At 50.1% G+C, this 14,500-nt stretch overlaps 1 protein-coding gene across 1 annotated transcript in view; it reads right to left on the bottom strand.

Annotated features, from left to right (window-relative positions):
- The window catches only part of LOC144168631 (sodium-dependent dicarboxylate transporter SdcS-like), a 36,325-nt gene extending 26,291 nt beyond the window's left edge, over positions 1–10,034 (bottom strand). Inside the window, exons 1-2 of the mRNA XM_077697577.1 lie at positions 9,777–10,034; positions 1,759–1,917 (exon numbers count right to left, since the gene is read on the bottom strand). Coding sequence (XP_077553703.1) covers positions 1,759–1,917; positions 9,777–10,034 — 417 coding nt within the window. The remainder of the gene's footprint in view (positions 1–1,758; positions 1,918–9,776) is intronic.
- Positions 10,035–14,500: the final 4,466 nt, after the last annotated feature.

The following is a 14,500-nucleotide window of genomic DNA, read 5'->3' as shown; positions in this document are numbered from 1 at the left end:
CTCTCCGCCGCTCACCCCCTCTCCTCTCCGATAGCGAACACTCTCTCGCGAGGGTCATTGGATTGGATTCGATTGGATTGGCTTGGCTTGGCTCGGCTTGGATTGGATTGGATTTGGATTGGATTGGATTAAAGTAGATTGTGTTGGATTGTGTTGCGTCATAGCCGCGGCAGGGGGTTCACGGCACGTTTCACGCGATGGGAGAATCAACCTAACGGAAAAAAACAACGGAACCCCCTATGCGTCGCATCTACACAGGGGTTCCCGCGAGGGGAGGTGGGAGTCATTTTTACACCTTGTCCTGCCCTGGTTTTTCTTTGTCTGCTCTGTTTTTCTCTTTTTGTTCAATTTTCTTTCTTTTTAAGCTCCCTCTTCGAATTTGAGCTTTATCGCATTTCTATAATTTACTGCATACACAAATGTAGTGACTGGAGCGACTGTAGTGACTGGAGCAGCCGGCTGTGCGGTTGCTATGTATACACAGCAGCAAAACTATGCGGATAAACAATAAGCGGATGGTGTCCGTAACCATACACCCCCCCCCCCCCTGTCTCTTTCTAGAAGTGTTTTTGAAATAATTTTAGGAGCGCGCATGAAATGCATCAATTTGTCCACTATGCGTTAAAATTCGATCTCGTGCGGAGACGATCCAAAGCAAGCATTAAGGTTCGCCGTCTGGCTTTAAAGGGGACACAGCCTGCGTACCTTCTCTACTCCAGTCGCCTCTCACTAGACTGAACATTACGACAGAGCAAAGTAAATATTGCGCACAAACGTAGCATAGCGGCACGTTGCCTTTCTGTATAATCTGAACATTTATAGCTGTTCAATCGTCTTCGGCCTCCTTCGGGAACAGATCTCTCATATTCAGCTTGGCGAGTTAATAACATATATCGAATGTTTGCGGGTTTACCACCCTTTATTTTTCAAGCTTTGAAACGCGGGTAATCGACAATACTCTACAACAGAAACTATACAAAAGGGTCCCGTAATGTAAGAACCGCGCGTGGCCGCGTTTGCTTTAGGATCGACTACTATGCATGTCTGGCCCCCAGCCGGAATTCTTCCGAATGCGTTTACACTTCCGGACGCATAGTCATTTTCGTCATCACCCAGCCTATTACTGGGATAATCACACGCTTCTCACCTGTAATGGTTAAAAAGTGGGATCTGACTATCATGCTCCACAGGAGAGTAAACAGCGACTGCGGATAGCGCAACGAGAATCGGGAGAGCTAGAAACAACATGCCAGCTGGTCCCTCACTAGTCTGCCGCTCACTGCTCACCGGGGGCATTGATGTAGTCCGGCGAAACAAGGATTGGTGTGAGCGTGTGTGAAAATATACCCGTCACTATCTGCCACATCCTGTCACCGTCTCCTCGAAATAAAATTAACGCTGTTTTTTTTCTTGTAAATTAACAACTGCGGTGAGTGGCATGCGCATAATTTTAGGGACGAAGCACCTTAGGACCTCGCTTTGTCCGTGGCTTGTCCTTTGGCGTCCGTGTACACAGCGTTGCGAATGCGCAAGGAGCATTAGATTGGATAGGATTGGATTTGGATTGAATTGGATTGGATTAGATTGAATTGTCTCGGATTGGATTGGAATTGTATATACTGTACACACGCGTTGTCACTCATTTACATGCGTGAGTGGGCAATGTCACGCGTGATTTACGGTAAGAACAATCCCCAGTGCTTCGCCCACCCGTCCTGATTCCCTTGGTGCGTTCCGGAAGCAATGCTGAACGCATACCAGGGTAGGCTGCAGGAGCAGGGGCAACGGCGTGAGCAGAGAAAGCCAGCCCAGCACCAACCGCAGCCGCACCAGGGCCTGCGAGGACAGGTACTCCTCCTGGCTCATAATGGACACGTCCTCCTCCAGGTAGCGCAGGGTGGGCTGCTTCTCATAGCGCTGCGCCAAAGGGTCGGCACGAGGGGCGATCGTTAGAACTTCGCTGGGTATCTTTTCCCTCCTCGAGCGAGAGATCGACGAGAGAGAGGCAGCTTTTTTATGGCGAAGCAGTATATTGTTAGATTCGGACCAAACCTGCTTCCGTCGACTGGGGCACGTAGGATAAGGATTTCCGTCTCCAGAAATAGGGTAAAAGGCTCTGTAGCTCTGAATATAATGAATGTATATAAAAAAATGGCCGCGTATCTTCTCCTTTTGTTGCAGATGTCGACGAAAAACGATAGTCGACTGGCGCCCCTGCCAAGTGAATGCCTCCCTTCTCTTTCTGCACACCTCTCATGCTGTTCCTCTCACGTCTCGATCATCCCAAGATAACACACTAGAGGTTTGCTCAAGTCAATTTAAAGTTACCGCGTTCCAGTGCTCCAAGTCGGGTGCCTCGATTCCAGCGCTGCTGTACGGCGGGGATGCGCGTGAGTCGAGGCACCTTCAACGTTTATAGAACCACGTTGTCCTACTCCACGAGCATTCCAAGCGGAATGTGGAACCTATTGTATTGGAATCTTTCGTTGCTGTTGCCGTTTGATTTCTTAAATGCCGCCAGTAGCAGGGCAGGTAGTAGCAGGCGACGGTTTTTTGCTGGTGATCTGTTGATGTAGTATTTCATTTGATATCGCAAATACCAAGCATCTGTGAATCTTTTAATAAAAGAACACTGCAAATATCACTTATGTATTGATTTTCTGCCTTATATTTACGTAATGTCTTGTTCTTTTTCAATATTGTTGACAAGTATGCACATTAACACCATATGGGCGTCGTGACACGCACAATGAACGAAAGCTGTGTTCCTTTGACAAAAACGATTTGTTTCTGCAATGTGAGGCTAACGCTTAAAAAATAGAGAACATCAGCTGGCCTTTTGTTTCGCCCGCTCGTAAGCACCACTCGCTTCTCAATAACCTGAAAGACCACATTGCTTTCAGCGTCACTTTGAGGTACGAAAGTTCTGTTGCAAGCACAGTGATGATGGTGATAGCACTTTCGACGGATGGCCATATAGTGACGGCCTCTCTAACTCGCCTGTGGCTTCTTGTAGCCAGTTCAGTAACAAAGCCTGGCCAAGACTCATCAAAAGCCAAAATGGCGGTGCCCCAACGGCTTCGGAGTGTCAGGTTGCGACGCATCATACGCGAGTGGGCCCACAGATGTGACGTTACAGCGGGGTTCGCAATCCATTATATCCTATGGGAGCTACGCCGGGACCGATGACAAACAACGTAACAGCCAGGAAAACGCAACAGTGAGGAACGTAACAGTGGGGTTATACTGTATATGCGCCTTTATTTGAAGAATATAGTAAGTTACGATATTTAACGGATTGGTTGACTGAAAAACTTCTAAGGCAGTAAGACCAGAGGTCCGAGTGTGGGTAAGGGAGGAATGAGGGAAATGAAGGAGGAAAATGGGAGCCTATCACTGCAGCCCTTGTTCACATTGAAGTCTCGATGATGTCCATTAGTAGAGGCGGTCTTAGGCCGGGGTACTCAATACAGTTGTCCACCAATGAAGCTTCAGTGGTTTTCCACCTTCGGAGTTTTGGTCGGGCTCAATTGGTATCTTCTTATATTGAGCTGTGAATAGAACATAAGACCAGTTGGCAGTGCTCATCTCTCTCGTTGATGTTTGCATGAACGTAAAACTCCCACAAGAAATTACTTAAAATCTGCCTTTTTGCGCCTGGATGATCAAGGATAGATGATTTGTTAAAAAGTTACTGGAAAAATATACCGAGAACACGAGGTTTAGAAACGTAGCATGCGCATGCGCTGGGTAAAAATTTGGAGTTCCTTCGAGTGGAGAATCACGGTCGGCATTCAAGGCTGCCGACGGTGATTCTGGAGGGTGCCTGTATAATGGAAAATTCGCCTCACTCAACGCGCACGGGTTTCAGTACCTCTTGCGGGGTTTGAGCAGAATTAGTTGATTAACCAATGGGAAATCTAAGTTCAATTCTTTTGTCGCCCTCTGGAAGGAAACGCGTGAAGTGCGAATAGCAAAGCTCGCACTATGGAATGGCACACGAGTATTTCACCGGGGCCCTTTTGAGCGTGTTTTCAAGGCCTACCTTGACGCTTGGAAACTTCATCATCCACGAAAGTTCTGAAACTTGTCTTCGGAAGCTGCCTGAACTACACCGGCGTTTCTTTCACGAGGGTGAAGCGCATAACAGAGCCCCTGGAAGCAGTCGCAATGTGGGCATCAAATGTGAGGGAAGACCCGCTGTATCTAATGGCCATCCTGTCTGCAGTTATCTCTGTGGTGAAGACCGCATCTTCGTCATATGTGATGTACCCTCAGCTGTAGCCCAGTGGCTGAGGAGTTGTGCTGAAGAGCCCAAGGACGCGGGTTCAACCTCCGCCGCCGTAACTGCTTTTCAGATGGAGGTTGTCGCGGAAGCTATCACGAGTCGAGGACCCAGAGTCCTAGACGGACCCCTCGTGCTTCTTCATTCTCCTTGATCCAACCCCCACTAACTAACGCTGATAATGCGCCGTGTGCCCCTGCCCGCTTCCCCGTTTCCTTCTTTTCTACGTCTTCCCGCGGGCCCAACATGGTTAGACGGCTAATCCAAACAGATACAGTTTACACTTGAAGATTGTACATGAACTTGTCATGAAGTAGTGACACTTGTCAAAGTCCCCGTAGCATTGGCGGTTCATTGTCGTCGAGCGCTGTCGCAACGTCGCCCATCGTCTACTAAGGTTTTCGACGTCTCTTGTCTTGCGCTTGTCGACGGAGGCGATCTGCCGATTTTACCTCTGTTTCTTGACTTCGAGTGCCTTTAGGCTCACTGGTAAACTTCATGTTCTTCGAGGTTCTATTTCCGGATCTGCGCTTATGACACTGTGCGCTCGCCCGTACAAGAAACGAACCGACCCAATCCCAGATCCTGACCTCTTCATCGACAACCACCCAGTACCCAATGTCGCCTCACTAAGAATACTCGGACTAAACATCTCTAAGAACGGTAGCGGCTCTAGCACCATCCCCCAACTCCAGCGGACGCTTACCCAACTCACTCAACTAGTCCGCCGTGTTGCACACCGTCGGTTCGGCCTTCAAGAACACGATGCGGTTCGCATCATTCAGGCATTACTGACCAGCCACCTTATGTACGGGACCCCATACCCAGCCATCAAACCTGCTGAGCGAGACAAGCTCAACGTGATCATTCGCCAGGCTTATAAGACCGCGCTCGCCCTTCCGCCCCCTACATCCACCCGCAAGTTGCTCCAACCAGGAATCCACAACACCTGGGAAGAACTTCTTGAAGCGCACAAGCTGTCACAGCAACGAAGCCTTCTTCGGCAGCCAGCCAGGCCCAGGCATCCCGAACTAAGGACGCCCCCCACAGGGCTGGTGCCCTTGCCATCTAGCACCAAATTTGCTCGTTTTTATTAAACGTTTATTTCTCTCTCTCTCTCTCTCTCTCTCTCTCTCTCTCTCTCTCTCTCTCTCTCTCTCTCTCTCTCTCTCTCTCTATTTCCGGATCCTTTTTCATAGGGTACGTCGGATCGCCTTGACGACTGGCTGGATTTTCTTTCGAAATTGCTTCTGCGTTCTCGTAGTGCGGTGTACAAGTTACTTGTCCCTGCTGTGCTAGATGGCCTGCAAATCCTGAAGCCTTCCTCCCGGCATTTCGATTTCGTGGGGTGGCTCTCCAACGTCATCCTTGATTGGCTTGGGGATGGAGTCGGCGATGTGAGAATTGTCTGTTTATCTGTTGTCGTCGGTGTTCCGCAGTCATTTGAGCCACTTGAAGACCGACGTTCCCGGTCTTTAACTGACGGAAATTTCCTTGCGCTCTTTTGGCTTTTTGTGGGTGCTTGAGGCACTGCATAGGGCGCTCTTGGTCTGCCTGCCATATTTTTCGCTAGTGCTCTCCGAGCTCCATTCCTCGTAGCCTTCACGGTTCACTCTCCTTTGCTTGGCCCACGTATACATTTGGGGTGCACATCCCGCCTTCGAGTTCCCCTTGGGGATGCTCCCGGAACTAACCGAATTCGATTGCACCTTTGGGGCCATCTCTTTTGGTGCCGCGCTCTGGCTCATCGTCAGATCCTTAAGCATATGTTTTCTTCCGACCGTTTTTGCGAATCGGCTCCTCTCTCATTTCTTCATTCGCTCTTCAGCACCAGTGGTTCGACTACTCTTAGGAACTTCATCTTCTCTCGAACTGTACGTGAATGGCGATCGGTTGGCTTGACGTCCAAGTATAGCCTTTTCAGGGACGTTCTCCTGGCATTCTCGTTCCCATGATGCGGATTCAGGCGTGGATATCTTATGGGTAGGTACGTGCTTCGATGTCTGCTGGCTAGAGCTGAGCGTTTCTTCCACCTCATCCTTCATCATCCCGTCATTGATTAATTTGCGTTTACGAGGGCTCGAATAGGCATAAGGCATTTCGATTTCGCCCGATGAACTGGAACATATGTACCGCCGCCATATAGTGGATGGGTCTACGTCCAAATGTCCCCGTGTGCTACCCAACAGAAATATGGCACTAGTTAACCTGGCAATCGGAGATTCCGGTCTCTCCTGAACCATCCCATCTAGAACTCTTTCCACAGCAGTCAGCTCTTCGTTGATCCTATTTTGCCCGTGGCCCCCTTCCAGTAGGCGTCGGGTCCTACAAGTACGCTGATTCCTCCTGTTCTCCATGTATTAGGCTGGAAAGCGTCGGTGAGGTCGTGCCGCTTTTCCTCCGGGAACTTTACCGACTCACTGTGCAGTTGTGGATGGGTCACAGAGCAAATCGTAGGGACCCTCAAGGCTTCCAAAGTGACCAGGTCTCCACGAGCTTGTCCGCGAAGCGTCACCTGCATTCGCCGGCAGAGTAAAATCTGGTGAGACTTGGCCCTGCCGAACGAAACCAATGCTAGCTCTTCTGTGCCTGCCGCAGTGCATTTTAGGGCTTTCGACACATCCTGACGAATGAAAGTCCGTTGGCTGCCGGTGTCTAGAAGCACTCACACTATGCGACGTCGCCGCGACCCCTCTGGCCAGGCTGGGGTGGTCTGCAACAATACGGACGTTGCCACGGAGTGTGCACTCGAAGCAGTCACCTCAGTGGGTGCACCTCCTCCAGCTTGTACCTGCAGCGTCGATCTGGTTGTGGTGTGGTCAGCCGGGCGGAGCACGTCACACTGCACGATGAGGTGGCGCCAATTACAGGTGCTGTAGGTCAGGTTGCGCGACGCCCTGCACTTACGGGCCACAGGGTTGCGTCTGACGCGCCGGAAGTAGCAGTGAGCGTTGCGCAGTCGCGTCCTATTCTCGGTCGCCGAAAGGTTGTCCCGACAGTCCGCCACCTTATAACCCCGGCTGTCACGCAAAGGACACGCCGGTGTGGCCCAGGACTTGGACTGTGCACTCAAGGCCAACGCTGAGGGAACGGGTGTATCCTGTCCTGGGGGATTGAAGTCAGCGTTTTGCACGGGTCGACGAGTTGCGATTGATACAGGTTGCCCTTGCCTCCATTCCTCGCGAATCGCCATTTGGATTATGCAAAATTCTATTAACTGCTTAACCTAGCAAGCTTTTCCTTGGTTCATTGTGGATTCCGCCGCGGATACATGCATTCGTCAACCCTTAGCCAAACTCCTTATCCCTCTGCCGGTACTTCAAGCTTATGGCATCAGGCTTATGGCATCGCAGGAACACTTTTAAGGACCACAGCGAATTGCTCTCGCTGAACTCGCAGAGCGTTGAGGGCGCTGACGCGGTAATGTACCTTGTGGTACAATTCGCGGACCCTCTCGATATCCGTCGAGCTACGTGTCGGTTTAAATTCCAGCAGTTGGTCTGTATGCTCGTTATGAGCAACACTGGAAGGCCAAAGCGTTGAATGAGGGTGCTCACTGCAATGTCGCAGTTCGCTTCCGTGAGCCGGACTACCCGATGCTTTTCCTGGTATCACCGACCAAGTACGTTAGCAGGTACCTGAACTTCTCTATCTTCAGAAGGATCACGCTGTAGTGATCCCAGAAAGCTTGCCTTTCATGTAGATTTCCTGAAAACGCTGGAATCTCAAGTTTCCGAAGAGCGACTGTCCGATGCGGTTACTCAGGCACGAGGCGTGGTGACGTACCCGTTGGACCAGGGGCTGGAGCATCTGCTCCCGAGCTCTCGCCGTCTACGGAGTGTTCGGCTGGTCACTTCTAAGCAGAAACCGCGCTCGAGAGACGGCGTACGAAACCTTGCAGGTGTACTGTGCCGCTCCCTCAAGCTCTTGCTCCAGCGCGTCATCATCCGTTGCTTCGGGGATCTTCCTGTTGAACGCAGTGAGGTCAGCGTCTTGCTGCACGATATAATTGATGCGGGAGCTGAGGGACGCTGCGTCGGGGAAGGGCTGCAGCAGCAGGTCATTCAGTTGCGTGAGAGCTCGCGTTACGCTGCTCCCGACGACGCCACGAAGCTTCTGAAGGCGGTCGATCGGTGAAGATGCGAGTCGTGAGTAATATCCAGTGCTCACCTAGAAAGGTGGCGTGGTTTCGGTGCCTCGCGTGGTGCGGTGGAGCTGGTAGATGTTATCCGAGCGCCATGCGTCTTCGGGGAGGTGGAGGCTTCGGGACAACTGCATGTTCAGCGCCCGAAGAGCGATTTCCCGGATGGATCGGCACCAAAGATGTCGTGAAAGCTGTCGCGAGTCAAGGACCCAGAGCTTTAGACGCAGCACTCGTGCTTCTTTATTGTCCTCGATCCAACCACTACTAACTAGCGATGATATTGGGCTGCGTCTAATCTCACGGCAGCCATGAATTACCTATGGGAAATTCTCACGGCAGTTTCCATAAAAGCTGGCTGGACTAAAATTTCCAGAATAATATTACATCCCAACGCAACCTATCATAACATAACATAACCTCGCCGAACCTAACATAATCTTACCGAACGCGTCATAACCTACCCAAATCAAGCCCAACAGCAACAAACCTAATCTAAACCAGCCCAACAACACAGAACACAACCTATATTAAACGTAACTCAACTCATTTTGGAAGCCCTGTGCGTCGGTCTCTTGATATAGTAAAAAGCAGTAAAAAAAGCATTAACAAAATTACGATGACCGAAAAATTTCTAAAGCTAAAAAAAAATTGCAATCTCGGACTCGAACCAGAGCATTCTAGTTTAAAACCCAGTACCAAACCAACGCGCTACAGGAGGACCTGCAAACACGGCTTTATAGGGAATATTTATCCCATACAATCTCCGGGTAGCGTGCTTAGCCAATGAGAGGGGACTGCCGTGAGAAATTTCAGGCGGTAATTCTCGCGGTTGCCATGATAGCAAACACTACCATGATCATGCTTCGCGTGCCCCTGCCCGCTTCTCCGTCTTCTATTGTGGCTGCAGAGGCGAAAAGAAAAAAAACACCCGTGGATCACGCCCATTAAATACCTGCCAGGTGGTCAGGTGGTCAGAATTATTCCGGAGAACCCCACGCAATATGTACGGCGCAGCTAATAACTATGCTTAGCTTGGGCACGTTAAACCCAAGAAAAAAAACACCCGTGGATCACGCCCATTAAATACCTGCCAGGTGGTCAGGTGGTCAGAATTATTCCGGAGAACCCCACGCAATATGTACGGCGCAGCTAATAACTATGCTTAGCTTGGGCACGTTAAACCCCCAAAACTGGAAATTTGAATTTGAATAGCATTTGGTCTATGCTAACAGTGCTAAAGGTATCACAGGGCTGGAGGAGCTCGCAGTATTGCACCACCAACAAGTTTCCGCAAGCTCAATTTCCGTCAGCATTCAGCGCGAGTCCTGAGTAATATCCAGTGCTCACCTGGAAAGGTGGCGTGGTTTCGGTGCCTTGCGTGGTGCGGTGGAGCCGGTCGATGTTGTCCGAGCGCCATGCGTCTTCGGGGAGGTGGAGGCCTCGGGACAACTGCAGGTTCAGCGCCCGCGTCTCTGTGTTGCTTTTCACCTCCTCATCGGTGACGCTTTGCTTTTTGCTCCAGAACAGGGCGAAGCCCAAGCTGAAGCGGCGCTCTTCTTCAGGCTTGTTCGAGTCTGGCGCAGTTGGGTTCTGGTCGCGCAACATGCCTTTCACTTAGTGCTCCTCCAAAGCGACCTCGATATTAAGCCTTCTCAACTGCGTCTGCCCAGGCGGTGGTGGTGGTGGTTGCCCGAAAAATGGCGCATACCCACTTAGGGGGATTGACCAAGAAGGGTTATGTTTCCATTACAATCAATCATGCGAGACAAAATAATGGAGCAGAAGAAAGAATTTGTTAATGATAGAGAGAGAGAGAGAGAGAGAGAGAGAGAGAAAACACGAAAAAAACAACAGAGAGAAGAGTAGGAAACCTGTAGTAAAAGTCAACCTAATCGGAATGTTTTTAACACTGCAGACGAGCTGTCTCCGAAATGAAGGAGTGAATGGCGTTGCACGCCTCCCTATGGCATCGGCCCAGCCTAGTACCCCCAAACGACAAAAGCACCGGTACAGTCAAAGGTAGTCCAAGACGTAGCAGGGGACTCCAGCAGCCTTCTCCGATGGTTGAAAAATCGGCGGCAAAAAAGAAAGAAATGCTCTTCGGATTCAATTTCTTGGCAAAAGTGGCACAAGGGGGAGGTTATGAGATTTGCCCTATATAAATACCGATTAAGTGGCGGCCCACCACAACGAAAAGAAGCCAGCGATACTTCGCACAAGCGAGTTTGGCATAAACGTCTCTTCCAGCGGTACCTGAGGTGTTCAAGTTCAGGAGAAGTGTTCAGACCATGATCGGAGGTATCTTGCTTAAAGAGGTATTGGCGATAACGTGCCAACAACACGCTAGAAAGCGGGGGAAGAACCTCGACGATCGGTAAAGCCAAAGCTGTTTTAGCTAATATGTCAGCGGTTTCATTGAGGGTTAACCCACAGTGGCCGGGCAGCCAAACGAGCCGAATCTTCCGCACGTGAGTGGGGACGTAGGAATAAAAAGTTTTGATAATAGGATGTAAATTTTTTGAGGAGAGAGCCATGCACACGGACAAGGAGTCGGTGAGTAACATCACTGAAGAATTCGCCGGATCAAGTTTCAGGAGTGCAAGGAGTAGAGCAAGAAATTCTGCATGAAAAATGGGGATAAAATCTGGTAATTGCAATGAAAAAGACCAGTTCAATGTCGGAGAGAAAATACCCACCCCAACCTTTTCGTCTTTTTTCGAAGCGTCAGTTGCAATGACCACGTGGGATGGGTGTTCGGGTGCGCGTGCGACGAGAACGATGGCGACAGTGACGATGATGGTTGGGGTGGAATTCATTGTAAAGGGCCTAGAGCAATGTAGTACACACCGAGGCAGTAATATGTACGAGAAAAATTGCACAAGTATTAAGAGCGCCTTTACATAAAATTTTTTGAAGAAATAGACGTGGGATTGCAAGGCCTCGAACCCAGATCGTTCCACCAGGAACTGGAATGAATGAATGAATGAATTTATTGTGTCTTAGGCGATGCCGACTACCGAGCGAGAGTGTACTCCACTTAATCCACTGCATTCACTGCACTGTACTCCCCTGCATCTTCGCGAGTGTACCTCAGACACCAAGGTGAAACGCCGGGTCATTTTTAGCATTTAGTCAAAAGAACATCGTTACTAGAGTTTAGAGCGAACCAATAGATGGCGCAAGATGAGACTAGTCGACGGCCAGGAGCCCATGGGCTCTAGCGGCGAGTTCGGCCAGCTCACGGAAAGGAGTAACGGCATGAGAGAAGAAGGCACTATACGCCTGATTCAGGCACTGGCCTTGAGCAGAATCACCTAGGGCCTACCATACGACAATCTTACCCATTCATACGAGGAACAAGTTAACTTAATCATATACAGTGGCCACTAGGCGGCCCTGGACCTTCCCCTTTTCTCCGCAACCTTAAAAATGGGTAAACTGGGCTATTACAACATCCTTGCAGAAATGAGGAAAGCCACCCTCTCAGTGAAGAAACAACGCCTGGGGAAAACAGACAGGACGAGCCATACTGTGGGCGGTCGGAGACCCACAGGAAAGAGTGAGTGAAACAACTTTATTGACGATCCGGCATAAAGGGGGAAGGGGTAGGGGAATTAAAGCGAGACACTAGCGTGCTCGGACGTCCCGGAGAAGCAACCTACTCGCGTCGAACCCGTGGGGGCGCCGCTTTCGGCCGCTGGCGTTCCAGGATACTAAGCACGTGCTGGACCACGTCTCCTTGGTTGCCTAGCTCTCGGCTGATGATCTTGCTGCTGAAGGCAGTTGGCATTGCTTCTTCTTGGTTACCCGGCGGTGGCGCACAGTCCCAGAGGAGGTGTCTCTGGGTGGCTCGCGCCTTCTTGCAGTGTTGGCATATATCCGTGGTGTATACCTCCGGGCAAACCTGCTTTGCCCAGACTGGGGTCCATATGGCTTGTACTTGCAACTGCCGTGTGTGGTTGCTTCGCTGCGTTGTAGGTCTCGGTGAGGCGGTGGGTAGAGGCGTCTGCTCGTTCTGTACCACTGCAGAACGTCGCCGTAGGTTGACCCACAGGAAAGAGAAATTCTAGAGCAGGTGCACGAGTTCACGCCAGATCAACGGAAACACATAAAGACATTGCCTCTCCCTAGGAATATGCACACAGAGATTCACAAAGAGAGGAGGAAGGCTAGGACGGACTTCATCCAGCGGAAATTTTGACGGTGTTATGTCCACGCGCCACGCTACAATTCCACTACGACGGTCTCAGTGGTAACCACCAAAGAAGAAATTTTAGAGTGTCTCTCCCAGAGAAACTTCACAGTCAAGCAAGCAGAAGCGGGCGCAATACTCTTGGCCATTCGGCTAAAAAAACAGCAAACGAAGCCTGAACATCGTAATGGACTGCCAAAATGTTGTACGACTAATCACCGCTGGCAGAATTACCAAGCAGTTCAGATCCATTCTGCCACAATAAATGGGAAAGTTATATAATATAACATGCACAACGAGACACGAATGGCTGGAAGAGAATGAGGTGGACAATGCGGTTGCGAGTGAACTCCCATACCGCGCAGCCGACGGGACCACCACGCGTCCTAACACAGCACCAACCTATGGGGAAACCCTTCGCAGAGCCCGGCCATTGAGGTTCCCATTTCCACATTCACATGAAGTCCTCACGGCCTCGGAAGCGCACATCCCGAGAAAAATCCAGACAAATACGTACATAGACAAATCCAGATGGTTCAAGATGCTGCAACACCAACATAGAGACACGAATACTGCAAGAAATGCGGTGAGACAGCCACGCTGTTCCACGCCACATGACCCTGCCCGGTCATATGGGCAACAGACACCAGCAACGCCTCACAGCAGCCTACCCCACTGGATACATGGGAGCACATGTCTTCAGAGCCAACTCAGCCAGATGGAGAGAGCGAAGATAGAAGCATTCGCCACTGGGGCCCTCGGCCTAGTGTTCCACCCATGAATTTCACTCCCTCCTATCTCCTACTACACTCCTTACTTTTCCTTGTTCCCAATAAAGTTTTTTCAGTGAGTCGGTCAGTGTATACAGTTTAGGAAACGGAATCCTGCGGGCGGGGGTGTGCCTACGAAGTATCAAAAGTGATAGAGGAGTGAAGCCAGACCATGAAGATAAAAAAATTCCCGCATCTCCACGAAGTGAATCATGACGAGTGGGCGAAGCACTGGGGATCGTTCTTACTGTAAATCACCCGTGGCATTGCCCACTCGCGCATGTAAATGAGTGACAACGCGTGCGTACAGTATATACAATTCCAATCCAATCCAATCCAATCCAATCTAATCCAATCCAATCCGATACAATGCAATTTAATCCAATCCAATCTATTTCAATCGAATTTAGTCCAAATCCAATCCAATCCATTTCAATTCAATACAATCCAATCCAATTCATATCCAAATCCAATTCAATTCAATATAATCCAATCCAATTCAATGCTCCTCGCACATGCGCAACACTGTGTACACGGACGCCAAGGCACGGACAAAGCGAGGTCCTAAAGCATCAGAATTAACACGTACCCACTTCGGGATGTTGTACGCTGAGCTCCGGTCAGGTATACCGGCTTGGCTGTGTCCGTGTGGCCTCATTCGCTTGGTCCCAAGATGCCTCGACGCAAATTGAGAGAGAAGACATACTTCACTGCGCTGCAAGAAAATAGCATGTGACGTGGTTGGATTTCCCATTTCAGGACCCCGCTATGGCGTGCTTTTTTCTCGGTGCGAAGCTGAGAGTCGCGGCTGAAGCTGGCCAGTTATCTCCCTCACTGCTCGGGGGAAGGGTTGGATACTGGGTGAAGTTCTGGTCTTTACAAGAATTGTAGCATGCGGTAGGGTTACCTCGTTGAAGTGTGAACAGGCGGGGTTGTGTTGGTGGCATGGCGTTAAGATAAGGGGGCGTATGTATGAGTGCAACAGCCTCAGTTTATGGTCAAAGTCAAGGGTCGTCGAAACAAATTTGTGTTAGCCAGATATGAAGGATTATTTTATAAAACGAGGTGAACGACGTCTCGGGGATATCACGATTCGGCAAATAAAAATC

Source organism: Haemaphysalis longicornis, unplaced genomic scaffold (genome assembly GCF_048455015.1).
Source record: "Haemaphysalis longicornis isolate Haplotype H1 unplaced genomic scaffold, Haemaphysalis longicornis Haplotype H1 scaffold_2, whole genome shotgun sequence".
Lineage (NCBI taxonomy): Eukaryota > Metazoa > Arthropoda > Arachnida > Ixodida > Ixodidae > Haemaphysalis > Haemaphysalis longicornis.
This window is presented reverse-complemented; position numbering and strand designations above follow the sequence as displayed.